Source organism: Pterocles gutturalis, unplaced genomic scaffold (assembly GCF_000699245.1).
Source record: "Pterocles gutturalis isolate BGI_N339 unplaced genomic scaffold, ASM69924v1 scaffold42887, whole genome shotgun sequence".
NCBI classification, from domain to species: Eukaryota; Metazoa; Chordata; class Aves; order Pterocliformes; family Pteroclidae; genus Pterocles; species Pterocles gutturalis.
In genome coordinates, this window is record NW_010116972.1 from 1 (window position 1) to 15,083 (window position 15,083).

The 15,083-nt window shown below is 44.3% G+C and overlaps 1 protein-coding gene across 1 annotated transcript; it reads right to left on the reverse strand.

Annotated features, from left to right (window-relative positions):
- Window positions 1-4,860: 4,860 nt before the first annotated feature.
- Window positions 4,861-14,807, reverse strand: TRNAU1AP (tRNA selenocysteine 1 associated protein 1). The gene is made up of 8 exons (XM_010075657.1): window positions 14,722-14,807; window positions 13,831-13,930; window positions 11,792-11,844; window positions 10,293-10,424; window positions 8,708-8,827; window positions 7,133-7,295; window positions 6,531-6,564; window positions 4,861-4,997 (listed from the first exon to the last, which is right to left on the reverse strand). The coding sequence occupies exons 1-8, from the start codon at window positions 14,805-14,807 to the stop codon at window positions 4,861-4,863; spliced, it is 825 nt and encodes a 274-aa protein (XP_010073959.1).
- Between the last annotated feature and the right edge of the window lie 276 nt (window positions 14,808-15,083).

The window sequence follows — 15,083 nt, forward strand, 5'->3', positions numbered from 1 at the left end:
AGGACGATTTGCGATCCCCCCCCACCCCAACCGCAGCAGGGGGACGGGGGGCCGAGCTGTGGTCCCCCCCCACCTAAAGGAACCTCCAGCCCAGGTGGCCCAAGGACAATTTCCCTCTCCTCCTTCCCACGAAGTGCACATCAGGAGTTGCTCCTTGGAAAGGCGAAGGAGCGGTCCGGTTCCTCCTCCCCCTTTTGGAAGGGGGGACACCCCATCCCAGCGGAACGGAAGGAAAGTTTATTGGAAATAAAAGGCCGTCGGCCAAAACGAGACCTCTGTCAGGCTCCTGGCTCGTGAGCCGTAACGAGCGGAACGGATTTAAAACGAGAGCGTGTGCCTGCCGGTTGGAAGGGACAGGTGACACTCTGCAGGAGCTGATGGTGACGGCACAGCCACCCCCAGAGATCACGCTGAGGAGCTGGATCTGAATTAAATCACAAGCCGGCTTCCTGCCCCGCGCCCTGGAGAGAGTGCAGAAAGGGTGAGGGAGGACAAGAGGGAGCTTTTAATCTGTTCTGAGCAAAATTCACCCATGAAAAAATTCACAACGCTCAGGAATCGCCCTTCCACCCCACCACAAGCATGCCAGGTTACCAGAAAAATAAGCCCGGCATGCATTTAAAGCAGAAATCAGTCTGGAAACGGCCCCCAAACCCTGTGTGACCAAGCTCTTCTAAAAACAGCCCTTGTCACAGCCGGTGGGGACAGGTCACAAGCAGCTGGTCCCATCCTCCATCTCCTCCATGGATCCTGCAGCTGCTCTGCCGGGTCACGAGCCATTCCCGGGCAGCCCGGATTCTCCTCGGCACAGCAACTTGTCCAAAGCAAACCCAGGAATCTCCCTGTCACATCCAAGGGAGGGCAGAAACAAAAACCCTCCCCAAAAATTCAAACCTTGGTAAATATCAAGTGTTTGGGAAGAGAATCTTCCAAATGCTAAACGGATGCTCAGTAGACCTCAGCCCATCGAGAGAAGATGGAGGAGAGAAAATCCCACTGCACGTCTGCGGTGCTCGAGCACAGGGTGAGCGAAGCCCTGGTGACACCTCTGGGTACGGCTGGGAGTGTCACATCGGTCTCTTTGGCACCACAGGATGGAGAAAATGCAGGAGGAGGCTGCAATTCCCACCCTGGACAGGCGGGAGCAGACAACCCGCAGGGAAGCGCTCTGTGGGAAAGGAACAGCAGAGAAAAGCAGATCTGAACTAGTGACCCAGGGGGGCTGCTGTGCTGCGGCTCCTGGGGGACCCGGTGTGCTGAGGGGACAAGACAAGCCCTGGCCACGTACAGCTCTAGATCTGGATCGCCCTGACTGCGTTATCCACCATCGCTTTGACCCTGGAAATGTTACAAGAGAAGCAGCGTATCGTCTGGGAAAAGCGGAGTGTGTGCCACCTGGTACCACCAAACCCTCCTGACAGAGCTGCTCGTGGTGAAACCCTTTGAACTGGGGATAACTGCTGAGAAAGAAAAGCATAGGGACTCAAAAAAAACCAAGAGAGATTTTCTGAAGAAATGCTCTGAACGGGCAAAAAGGCAAAGCGAGCTTCCTCAGAGCGACGCTTCCTGAAGCAGCTCTATCAGTTTATAACTGCAGCTATTGCGTTTAAAATTCATACCCCATCCTGACACTGACTTGATGTCATGTCTAAGCAAATCCCAAGTTAAATCCAGAAACTGGTGTATCCAGTATGCTTTACAAGATGCCCGGGGAGATAGCAAGGCTGGAAGGTAAAAACTCCTCAGATCTTGTTTACCAGAAGCTGGGGATTAGCAAGCCCGTAATCAGAAAGAGAGTATGCAAAGATCAGAGTCAAACATCTCTGTTCCTCAAAAGGGATTCCGAGAAATACCCGAGGGTGTTCAATACTTCTTAGTGTGCGGGATATCAACCTGTCTCCTGAAAGCGCTCCAGCTAACAGGAATCTTCTCCAGTCAGACACAGAAACCATCACCGCCCGCCCTCGTCAGACCACTGACCACGGGGCTGTGCCGGTACAGACCCATGTTTGCTGAAGAAAAGGTTTCAGACTCCTCACCCCACTGCCGCTCCGAATTTCTCACAGGCCACCCCTGATGCTTACTGTCAAGCTTTTAATTAAACACACGTAAACGGCAACAGGGCACCCCGCAGCCACGCTTTGGAAACCACCACACCGTGCCCAACAGCAGTAACGCCCGTGTCCTCCCGGCTCTGCAGCTGCCTAAACATTTTCAGACTGTAACTCCGATGGTAATCCGAGAGTCCCTGCAATTCAGAGTCATCTAAATCGGATCATCAAACCTTCACAAAGCAACAGGGTAAGAATGTTTTGAGTTGTTTTTGTAATTACTGCTAAACGCTGCATGCTGAAAGGCAGAATGCTTCATCATCCCAGCTGCAGGTTTTGATGCAATTTTCGAGAATTATGTAATCCCAGTCAGCTGTGGTATCATCTGCCTCAGGTTTCTTGCCTTTAGCACGTAAAGATAAAAGCAGAATTTACCTTACTACACGGAGTCCTGTTCTTTCATCTCGTGTTACACTAGGCGGTAATTAATCAGGGCTTTTCCTGTAGCCGTCCAGGAGAAACAAAATCCCATACTCTGTTTAACTCGGATCCCAAAGCACAAACCCCACAAATGCAGGTGACCGGCTGTTTTGTAGCTCCACAGAAAAGTCTCCTCGGTGCTTTAGATGCTGCAAGAGTGTCCGGGAGCTGAAAATGAACATTGAGATGAATAAGTGATACACAGAAAAAAAAGTGCAGTGAGATTAACAGCTCACCAGAGACATTGGCGCAGATTCTCACAAACCAACCCAAAAGGCTGGCTCGCACATCAAGGGAAGGCGGCCCAAAGCCCCACGTCACCCTCTCTCCTAACGCACGAGCTATTTTAAGCTCTTCAGCACCAGTAAACAGGCTGCAGTGGGTAATCTGTGCTGGCCTCTGTGCTCCCAAACTGTTCTCCGCGTAGGGGCCCAAGGGTCCGTAAGTACACAGCTCTCCTAGAAACCCGGTGATGCCACTTACGATGGCTCTGACTAATTACCAACGAACTTTCCGCCAAGGCAGGTCCAAAAGAGGAGGATGAAGGGCACACAGGATAGCCCTGATGCAGCACAGTAACAGAATGATCTAGAAAGTGTTTACCAGCAGAGCATAAAACCCCTTCTTTCCATCACCTCTGAAATGCCACCTTTCAGAAGAGGGGCATCGTCAGATTGATCAGCACTGCTGACCAGCTACATCAGAAGTAAAAAAAAAACACCCGCTCTGCTCTCTTCCACCTCTCTGCTGCCTCTGAAACACCCCCCAGCACAAGCAGGGAACATTTGTTTCCTTAAATTCAGAGTACCTGAAGCGTAGGACCCCGTTAACAGCCCCCAGCACAGCCAGATGCACTGCAGGAGGAGCAAACTCACAGCAGACGAGAACGCAGCGGTCCGGGGGTCCTCTAGTTCCGCTTGTTCAGAAATACGCCACCATTCCCCTCGTATTCACCGTGCATTTACCATCGCAGTTGATAAAAAGACCACAGACTGACAAAGAGATCGTAATTATGGACACAAACAAAGGTGTAGTAGAAGTAGGCTTTATGAAAGTATTTAAATTTTGCGGCAAATCTCTGCATCAACATGGGCAGGTAGGCAACTAAATGCTTTGCAGCAGCAATTTCAGTTACCAAACTATTTCTCGGATAGACATTTATTACAGGTAGTTTATCTGTTCCTATTTCTCCAAGAGTTTAAGGCACAAAAGCCTGAAAAGGGCTTATAACACGTACATAAGTGCTATTATTTTCACTGTCACCTCTAATGCAACATAATATTAGCTTAAATATATTGCTCGTCCATCCAGCTTATACAACATCCAGCCGAAAGCTGCTTTCCAGGTTAGCAACAATTTGTTGCACAATATATCACTTAGATTGCTCTGACCCGTTTTTTTTTGCTGCGAGATCTTCAGTTCCACCAGATTCACTCCGACAGGAGAGTGGGAGATGATATGAAATCTTAACATCTCAATGAGACCATCAAGGTGCGTTCACAATGAAAAAAAGGTGTGATACACAAAAGGACATTGAAACAAGGTTGCTGGTAAAAGTGTTTTAAACCACTTGACTGGTGGGGAATTATTTCCTCATGCACAGGTGCAGAGGCAAGAGAAACGTGCAAGACCACCAGGCAGAAGGCATGGGTCTGTAGTGTTTTTTATAACACTCCTTTCTGTCTTTACTCTCCAAAATGCTCCTCAGGTAGATCGCTTAAGAACACCGAGCTATAAACGTGCTAGCTCAACATCACAGCTCAGGTTAGGCAGAACAAGCTTTCATCTACGGGGTTCTTTCCTGCGCTCAAGTTACAGCAGCCTTACCCAGTCACTAGAAAGCTTCTGAGACATTTCAGTGGTATCCAGCAATGATTTTTTTAAAAGAACATGTTTATGAGAGTTGGATCAAATGACTGAAGAGAGTTAAGAGGGCAACAAAACAGAAAGATGGGCAGGAACCAAAATGCAAAGGGTAATTTTACTTAAAAGACCAACTTCTTTATTGTACGTTGGAGTAGAGTCTTTTTCCCCTGTGCCATCTTGTTGAAAGTTTATAAATTACAATTCCCAAGAAGTACTAAGAGTTCATTTCAAGACAAAAGGAATAAAACTGTTGCAGTTCTAATTTTCACCATGAATAAAAGTTACCATGATGCTCCTATGACACTCATTCCGTACAGGACGCGCCACAGTCTTCCTGTACTTCGAGTCCCAGACCCGGGTGGAGCCAGGGCCACCCCTCACTGCTGCAGGATCCGGGTGCAGCAGAACCGTCCGGAGCGCACTGGCGGGCTTGTCATGTACACGCAGTGCCTCAGCAACGAGGCTATAACACGGCTGGAATCTCTGACGAGACAGTGTCCAACGGCTGCCAATGGCAGTCCATCAAGGCATCGTAGAGTTCTTCACTCTGTTCCATAAACTGTTTATTTGCTTCGTGGACGTCCAACTGAGGTGTCGGATCTGAAGGAGGAATGACAGACAAACAGGTCACACGCTGAATGTGTCAGGAAAAACCCACACCTCAAAGCCATGTTAGTTTCATCAAAACCAAATGTGGGGGGAGTCACAAAACACTCCCAGCACTTGGGACCTGACTAGATCAGCCTAGGAAATCTTTCTGCAATGGGATAAGAAATAACTACATCCAAACACGTCCCTCTTTCCAGTGGTGATTGCCCCATAGCAGAGTCGACAGAGAGAACGCATACCTGCACCTCGCAGCCCGGGGTAGCCACTTAAACTGCCACAGAAGGTGGGTTGGCACTAGGGCACCGGACTGCAGAGGGGAGGAGCGGAGGCGCAGGCACACGTTCCGTTCTGCTCCCTCCACTACAGGGTCAGGGCTGGGGATGGTAGCATCTTACGCTGCTGCAACAAGAGTCACCAGAGCTCGTCTGCCAAAGCCTCGAACATCTCAAAGCATTTCACAGTCAGTAACCAAAGAAGTGCCAGCAACACCCAGCGAATTACATACGAGTATGTCCCCTGTTTTACAGTCGGGAGAATGTTTGCAAAGTATTTTGGAGCTGCATGGCAACCCAGAAGGTACAATTCTGCTGCTACCAACGCACACTGAACATTTCACAACAATCGTATTCCCCAAACTGCCTGCAGGATGTAAAGCTCACCTAACAGCACCCACAAGCTAAAGCTCAGGCTATCAGAGCAGCACAATCACACAGCGGCTCTCAGAGGGCAAAGCAGTGAGCTGACCAAATGGAAAAACTGCAAAACACATCAGGAATAAAATGCTTATAAACACGATCGGTTTTAGCTACATCACGTAACATATCACAGGAGAATGGAATCAAGGAAAAGGAATGATACACTGGCAATATGTTATTGCAGTTTCCTACAAATGTCAACATATTAATTCAATCAACGAGAAAAAGACACCCCAGAGGTTTTCTAGCCATAGTACTGGTGTGTTAGTTCCAGAGGAAGGGCAGCTCTCCTGTAATGGTTGTAAAAGCCATTTAAGGGCTTTCTCATTGACATCATTACCGATACCTATGGATCCCGTAAAGGATCCAGCTGCTTTCTACTCTTACTGTGTGATTTTTAAATGTATTATAATGACAAGAATAAGATGAACTACACAGTGCATATTCCACTCAAGACAGAAATTTGGAACTACTAGGATGAAACGATTTTTTCTTGCATCAGTAAATGAAAACTGCCTGGATGTGTATCTAAAACCCCAGCACAGCTTAGTGTCCCGCTGCAGGCAATGACTGCTAAAGCAAATATCTTATCAGTGTGCTCGCACCGTCAATTAGTTTCAGCCCTGCCAAGGGTCAGACCAGGAACAGCAACTGTAAAATAAGGATGCAATTGTGCTAGGTCACAGTGACCCACAAATCCTCTCAGACCTCAGATTTACCCAAAGATAAAGGTACATTACACACTGAAATTAGGGGCCAATTTGAGAAAGACTATCTCTAATCAGCACAGAACAAAAGACAACTTCAATATATAACTCAAGAAACGTACCTTCCAATGCATCCTCACCAACTTCTTCATACGACTGCAAGGAAGAAAAAAACACCTTAGGACAGCAGATATTTATCTCTTCTTCTAGGAACCCCACCTGCTGATCACTACTGTCACACACTGACTTTTATATCTGACTGATTACAACAGAACTCTTCACACATCAGCCCTGGGTTCCACTCCCAACAGACTCCATGGGGGAGATCCCACATTAAACTTCTAAGAGAGGCAGCAGTTCTTTAAATTCCTGTGGGGAAGCTGGCTGCTGTCCTGATCCGTTCTGTCCTCTAAAACAAGGCCTGTGAAGGATCCCAGAAGGCAGCCTTAGCACCGTCTCTCCAACTGCCTGTATCAAGAGACCCCTTCTACCATGACGACTATATTAAGAGACCCTCTCATGCCCCCAACACCTTTTTCCCTCCAGTCCCAGCAGTACCTCCCACACGAGGCACGAGTACACTAACAGTTCTGCTTCCTCATCACATAGCTATATTAAGCGCCCCCAGAAATTAATATAGAATGTGCCCATCACTGTTTTGTAAATGATTTCATGTTTCTGTGCTGACAGCTCACTGAAAAGCGAGTCCGTCGCGCTGTCCTACCTGCATTGTGCTCTGCGTGTATCCGTACTGGGGATAGCTGTAGCTGTAACTGCCCGTGTTCTGGTCGTAGCCCCACTGGGCATAGTAGTTGTGATATTGTTGGTAATACTGGTTATAATTATAGTTGTACATCTGATTGTACTCCATTGGTTTCACACGGTTACTTAAAAAAATAAAACAGGAATAAGTTGCAAATAATGCAGAACAATTATGAAAAAAAACCTCAGTGAAATAGCTTCAGATACAATACAGTACATAGACAAGGCTTCGTCTAACAAGCAAATCTCAGTCTTTAAAATACACCCACTATTTACTGCAGCTGTATTTATCATTTGCATACATTTGCAGAAAGAAAGAGGTGGTTTAAATTTAACGCCCTTTCCTGTATTCATATTTATTCATTAATAAACATTGCTTTCATTCTTTACGAGTTAATTTAGTATCGCTTCCTGGGTTTGGGAAGGGAGGAGTTCAGGACCATGAGCCTCAGTTTAGAATAATCCTGAACCATGATCCAGATTCTTGGGTCCCTTTTTCCTTCTGATAAATAGGATGAAGTTAAGTACTCTGCAGCTTCCTGAGACAAGGTACTGAGTCTTGCTTTACATGAAGCACTAAAGACTTAGCGCCTTGCAAAAGAACTGGGGGACAAAAACCTCTCCTGTCACTATCGTACAGAAGCCTAAGGACCAACTGGTTGTCCCCATTCCCACTGAACTGGGTGATCTTCAATGCACAGAGCTGGAAGAGCTCATGAAGTGAAAAGGACTAGAAGTAATTAAAAAAAAAAAACTTAAATAGCCTGTGAGCTGTCTAAAATTCCCATTCCCAAGGAACTGGGAATCCCACCTGATTATCAAGATTTGAAATAATGAGATGACAAATATTGTTTGAAAACGAAAAGATGTCACATGTAAAGCTATGGCCAGTGATGAAACTAGTGAGAAGTAGGAAGAGGGAAACATCAATCTTCTCACCATGATATACCCTCTTTTTCTGCTTTTCTCTTCCTTATCCCCCCAAGATTTCTGAGGTCACTGAAAATCTAAATATTATTCAAATAGGGAGCAATTACTATGATTTGTATTACCCTAGTGCTACGAGCCCCAAGTCAGCCCAGGATCTCATTGTATCAGGTTCTGAACAAACACAGAAAAAAAAGTTAATCCCTGCCCCGAAATACTTATATTTAGTAGACATTATAATAGAATTAGCAAGGTAATTGAGCGTCGCTATCCAGAAATCAATGAGCAGATTCAGACTATTTCAACTTAATGCAAAGGAACATACACCTTAAACATAACCATATTTAAATACTGAGTGTGTACATGTGTGTGTATTTAATAATGTGTACAATTAAAAACAGCGTGAAATGCTTAGTCTTGATCTAATGTTATCATTTTAATTCCTCTGCATTCTGATGCTCTAGCTACTTTACTATATTTGTGGGTATTCCTTCACTTTGTGATGGAAACATGCAGGAAATGCACTCAAAATACTAAAAGATGTTTAAAAATACACGTGATTTCACATCATGGTGCTCTAAGAGAAACGTCTGGCTGCTCTTATACTCACGCTTTTGGTATAGCCACACTCAAGCGTACAGGTTTAGAGCCCAACCCTACAGCTCCTTGACACTCCGTCAGCGCTCTTTTCTGTTCCAGTTCATCCGTGAATTTCACGAACCCGTAACCTCTGCAGAGATACAGAATAACTCATAGAAAATAAAAACCACAAAATTCATGCCATTGTTTTTTTTAATATTTACAGTGACGTCAAAATAGGTTTTGAAAAACAGCAGATGAAACCCTTTCAGTAGGGCTGTCCCTGCTCTTAGCAGAGATTAAATGATTCCGTCTTCCAGTTGCTTTGTATGATTTGCAAAGCGCTTGAAACCCTGTGTCTAAGCTCGGGCGGTACTTCCAAGGGCTTGACAAAAGTGAAGTCATTCTTGTGTCAGTCGATTCTGGGGAATTGGAAGTGAGCTGACACAAGACATGTTGAAATGCATGAGTAGACAGTAGCAAAGCCTCAAATCTATACTGGGAGGATACAGATAATCTAAACAGTTGCAAGTCAGCACAAGATCGACACGACATAGGCACCGTTTAGATCTAAACCGGCCCCACTGTGAAGGAAAAAACTGCTTTTCTGTAGGATCAACTGAGATACACCTTCCAATCAAGTCCTTTTTTCAACAGGAAAATACTCAAATGGGCTTTCTGTCATTCCTAAGAACCGCACAGCCCCATCAGCATTCTTAACGCTGGACCTGAAAATGAGCTCCTACCATCCAGTTGTTAAAACTGCTCTGACAGCACAACTCCATCAGGGACAGCACACGGCCAGCAACCCCGCGGCTCCGTGGCAATCTTTCCCTGCCGTGTGCTAGCAGGGCTGTACGTCCGCCAGACAGAAAATATTAATTCCTCTCCAACCCCAAAGGTCCTTTGCGTGGGGTTCTGATGCTGGAGTGAGTCAGAAGCAATGCAACAGCATCCAAGAGGGTAGTGCCAGGATCCCAAGATGGGATGGGCTGCCTCACGCAGCAGAAAGATCAAAGACTTAGGTGTGGGAGGGGAAGAGGAATCCATCTAGGCCAAGGAAGGAGTTTGGGAGGGAAAGGGCTTGTCTACCTGGGGAAAAGAACGAGCTGTAAGGAAGGGTGTACATTTACAGCATATTATCTGTTCTGTGGGAACGCTGAAACACCAGGTAACTCACTGTTTTGAAAGCAGCATCACCTAGTACTCGCGGTAGGCCCAGACTGGAAGCTATTGCAGAGCACCTGGTGCCCCATTAAATGCAATATCTTGCACACCAAGCTATACAAACCAGTCCAAATCCAAGCCTAAAGACTGTAGAAGCACAACTCCATCTGAAAGTCGAGAGGGACAGTGTTTCAAGATGACCTAGACATTTTTCAGCATTTTCAGCAGTGCAATAACATACTGCCAATGCACAAAGAGCATCATACAGAGGGGTGACAATACGCTGTGGCGGTGACCTCCAAATCCCACGGGTATTGTAGACTGAATATCAAAGAATATAATATTTTTAGATAACTAAAACCTAAGCTGATAGAACCATTCTTTTTCCCTTGCTGCATTATAGCTTTCCTGTTGCTCTTGTTGAAAAGAATGAATAAAAGATGACTTACTTGGACACTCCTGCCTGGTCCAAAACAACTTTTCCACCTCTACACGATGGATAAACTTTAACAAAAAATTCATATAACATGCCGTCATCCACATCAGGAGTCAGGTCTCCCACAAAAAGTGAATATTCTGGACTAGAGAAATAAAGAAAAACTCTTAAGCGCAATCATACAAAAAAAAAAAAAAAAAAGAAAGAGGCATGCTGAGTGACAGCTAGAATTTGGCCTAAACATCTGACTTCAGAAAAAAGCAATATTAAAAGGACCATTTAACCGGTATTTCAAAGTGTTGCTAGTTAAGTTGTCCAGGTGACTAAATTTTTTATTGACACTGCTTTTTAAAGTTAACTCAAGCAGCACAACCAATCTGCTCAATACCACTTTTTACTTAAAGAGAATTTAATTTTTTAGTTCTCACAGGATATCTCTGGACTTCTAACATAGCAAGAGAACATTTATGTGTCATTTACAGATTTGCTATTTCCAACATATTGATCTTCAACTAGAATATACGAATTAGATACTTTGATGCTAAAAAGCTTAAATATCTTAAAAGACATTCCTTACAAATCTGCTGTGCCACCTAAAAGGTAAAGCCTAAAACTGCCAGGCAGACCATGTTATCCTCTCTCTGCTAAAGACTGACGGGGCAAGCCGCTGGAATCAGAAAGTTGCGTTATCCATCTGTATTTCCAGAGTAAACAGAACTGTCAGAATTAGTTACCAAATGTAAATCTCATTCTTGTCCCCATTGGTCGTGCCTTGATTCTAATCTAAACAGCTGTGTTTGGTTTTTTTTTTTAAGATTCATAATAATCTAAAATAAAAATAAACTTGCTGAGATATGACTAACGCTACCCCAGTAAACCGCAGGACTTTGTCGCTTTCACCCTCGTACACACCTGCCTGAACATCTCCTTGTGTTGTTGTTACTTCACCTGTGTGAGCGTTTCTGGGGGGGTGTTATGAAAGGCGCTCACACCACCCAACCTCAGGAGCCTAATTCAGCCCGACTGTCTCCTCACGCACCTTTCGCTGTCAATGGAGAAACCATTTTTATTACCCAGAGCCTCCTTCTCTCTCTTTGCTGATGGTTGTCGTGCTCTTCCCAGTTAAGGCAGGCAGTGTGAAACCACCGCATCTACCTCCAGGTGCTGAACACACTCGTGGCATTATATAAAATTAGGATGGGACGCATCCTCGGGTACACAGAAAGTGCTGACACACTACAGCATCACAAATATCCACAGCGAGTGCCAAGACAGTTTAATGCAATGTACATTTTTAATTACGGGGTTTAGTTACCTGGCATTACTGGACAAAGTGGTACAAATTTTAGTTGTACGCATCTCATGAATACTCTCCTACCCACGTTTTATAGCTGTACACCCCATCCAGCAATGATGAACTTGTGCTTTTTCAGATTTTGAATCCTCTTTGCCAGGCAGCTGATGAAGAGACATGACGCAGGCAAAACTAATATTTGAATATTGAACATTTACCTGTTATCAGGCTGTTTTCCATACGTTGCATAATTCAATTTAAATCGCTTTGCCTGAAACAAGGAAAAAACAAATCCATACATTCAAACGTTTTCATGTGAATTCAAACAATTAAGAAAAACACAATAAGCTTATTTTACACAACTTTCTTAATGCTTACGGATGTTCAATGCTCTTGGGCCATCCAGTTAAGGTATCAAGGACATTTTTATCTGACTTCAGTACAGCTGTAATAATGAAAATCAGCAAAGAACCTGCACTACAGAGTGGCATACCAAGAATTCAAGGAGAATTTGGCCAAAGAAAGCCAGCCTACTGCGAGTCCGTACCCTAGAGATCAGGAGATTCGTTCAGTAGAGTGGAGAGCCCAGTGTGATCTGTACCTTGTATGGTGCATTTTCTTCCCTCAAAAACAGCGTAAATAATTCTTGCGAAATAGAGCAAAGACTTCACTCTAGGCTATAATCACATAATCATGTTCCTTGCATGCTTGTGCTCACTGGTACACAGCTCTTTCCATGGACCATTTACAAGCTAATACAAAATTCAGATTCCACTCCGAAGCACTTTCATCTTTTTTTGGATCTCACTCTTCATTGCAATATTTTGGGTTTAAAAATCAATGAGAGACCTGAGAGTACTTCCCCTCAGATGGGAACTGGGGACACTAACTCTGTAAAACAGAGACAGCAACAGCACCACGGCTCTCTGTTCTTCCTTTGGCTGATTCAGTCTTTAAAAATAAATAGAAGAGTGAGCCACACTCAGTTTTCTGTAAACAAGAGAAAAAGTATCTAAACGCAGGAGATGAGCTGGACAGTTGCCTGCTGAGCGCACTGATTTACGCTGCCTACGTGTGATCTCTGCCTGACATCTGTAATTCTTTCCACGTGTTAAGTAAATCATCCCTCTACACAACACCGCAGTTTTAATTAAACTGTGGGTAAAGAAGGGTATTCCCGAAACCAAACTTCAATGATTATATCACTCCTTGCAAGGGCTGCTCTCTTCCTCTCTCTACTGACTGCAGAAGGCTTCTAGGAAGATCAGCTTCCCTTAACCATGGGTTCTGATTTGCATATTACATAGGAGAGGTGATTCTATGATTTTATAAACGATTCCTCCAGGCCTCCCATCTGCCCCTTTCAATGGGGGATGCCAGGCTCTCAGGAAGGTTGACCAAATAGTTCAACCGGAACTTTCCAGTGTCTTACTCAGGGTAGTAACTACACTGCAACAGGAATCATCAATTTCCCTTACCATATCACACCGTAATCGAGGTGATTCTAAAGCTGCTTCATGAACCAGTCACCCTAGCTCTGCAGCCAACTCCGGTGGGTACACCGGACAGCTGTGTCAGCCAGCCCGTTTTAATCTACTCCACATTCGAGTCAACATCCTAAAATTAGCCTCTATGACTATTCCTCCTCTTCTTCCTAACCACCTAGCTGTGATATATCCAGACATTTGTTGTGTATTGCAATTGTACAATGGACCAGCTCTTTCTGCACTGTAAATAGCTCTGAACAATTTCTGTTTGCTACAGGCCAAGAATAACGCAGGGCTGAAAAGTCATGTTTCTCTTGTAAATCAAAGTTACTCAAAACTCAATGCAGACCTGCAAGTTCATCTTGTACATATATAACAACATACACATCGTAATGAATTAATATGGAACTACAAACGAAGAGAGACAAAGGACTGCAGTGAGCACACTCAATCTATTTTTCCCTTGTTCATCTCTAGTTTCTCATTAGTCCCACTTTGGCAATAGTAGAAAGGCTCAAAAATAAAAAACACACACCACAACATTTCTGCACCTGGATTTTATCCAGACATTCACACAGAAATTAGTACTTTTCCAACAATTTTCTGAGCAAGAACATTAACAGTTTTATGTTCAGTAATTTACCTCTAAAGAAAAGAATAATCCCAGCTTGCTAACTACAGAATTTGTCTGTAATAATTCAAAATACAGATTCTACACTATCTATTCCTTCCCAGTTTTGCTCCCCAACAAGCTGATTTCATTTACTCACCGGTGTAGCACCAGGAAGCGGTTTTCCATTGATTTTGTGTAAACATTTCTCTGCAGTAGCTAGATCTGCAAATTCTACAAAGCAATAGCCTGCTGGAATTCTGAACACAGACACAGGAGAGGAGAGAGAAAGATTTCAGATTTAAAATACATTTGAGGAGGAATATTACAATTTTAGAAAACTGGTAGGGAATTTGCTATAGTTGCGATACTTCGAACAGTTTCTTTTTCAAAGTATAAACATTAGCTACCAAAATGAAGCTAGCAAAGTAATCTTGGCTCTCGAGTCAAGCGATAGCCCCTACTTACCAGTAAGTCATGTCAACAGAAGCACATAGAAAACAGTTTTGCTCACAATTAGTTTACTTCCTACTTTCATTCACCATATAAATTTCCCTACCCAAGTTTAAACACTCGTAAACTGAAATTAGAAGATTTACACGAACATGAAACTACTTTACTCTGCATACGGTCACTCATTTTATTCCAAATGAATCCAAAAGGGTCCTCACATGGCTCCTTCTAACGCCAGACTTCCCACTTCTGCCAGCATCACTCAGCTGCACTAGCGCAACGATTAACACAGACTGGTCACTGCAGCCCCCAGCCCAGGAGGTGTCATTCCCGGAGGGACCGTATGGCATACGTATGCTGCTCCAAATGAGTGCTGAGGCACTGCAGGATGAGGGCCAAACCCTGGGTAGCTGACGAGGAGGTCGAAGAGCCAGCAATTGTCCTCTCCATTGCTATCATCAACACACCCATATTGTTGTCAGCAATGGTGAAAAGCTCAAAGGGAAAATCATTCTAAGATGGACAGGACACAGTGGGGCCATGCAGAGGGCAAACAGTTCAATCCAAACGCAAACCGAGAACAAGCATAAACAGTTACCCTGTCAACCTGTTTCGAATGATTTTTACACTCAGTACAAGCTCTCCCATGGTGGCAAAGGCTCTTGAAACAAAGTTTTCATCCATATATGGCTCCAGCTATAAAAGCAAAAAAAAAAAAAAAAAGTTAAGACCAGGGCAACTACAAAAAGGAGAATATATGTGTCAATGTCACCCTAAGCAGTTAAAACATTATTGAGAAGTATTTTACCCTTACACTTCAAAAAGAAGACTCATTTAAGAGGGTCGATGCCACTCAAAACCAGCAGGCATGCATGAACCAGGCTCAACAGTCTGCAAAGTGGAACCCAAGAGACAGCATGAATTTCAGAGAACAGGGAGCTTTCACAGAAGGACAAAAGC

Excerpts from the sequence above, each read along its gene's own strand:
- TRNAU1AP (XM_010075657.1), bottom strand. The coding sequence starts at position 14,807 with ATGGATGAAAACTTTGTTTCAAGAGCCTTTGCCACCATGGGAGAGCTT. Across the intron at positions 11,845-13,830 it reads CGCTTCCTGGTGCTACACCG|GCAAAGCGATTTAAATTGAA; the intron begins GTGAGTAAATGA and ends TCCTTGTTTCAG. Across the intron at positions 4,998-6,530 it reads TGGTGAGGATGCATTGGAAG|ATCCGACACCTCAGTTGGAC; the intron begins GTACGTTTCTTG and ends TTCCTCCTTCAG.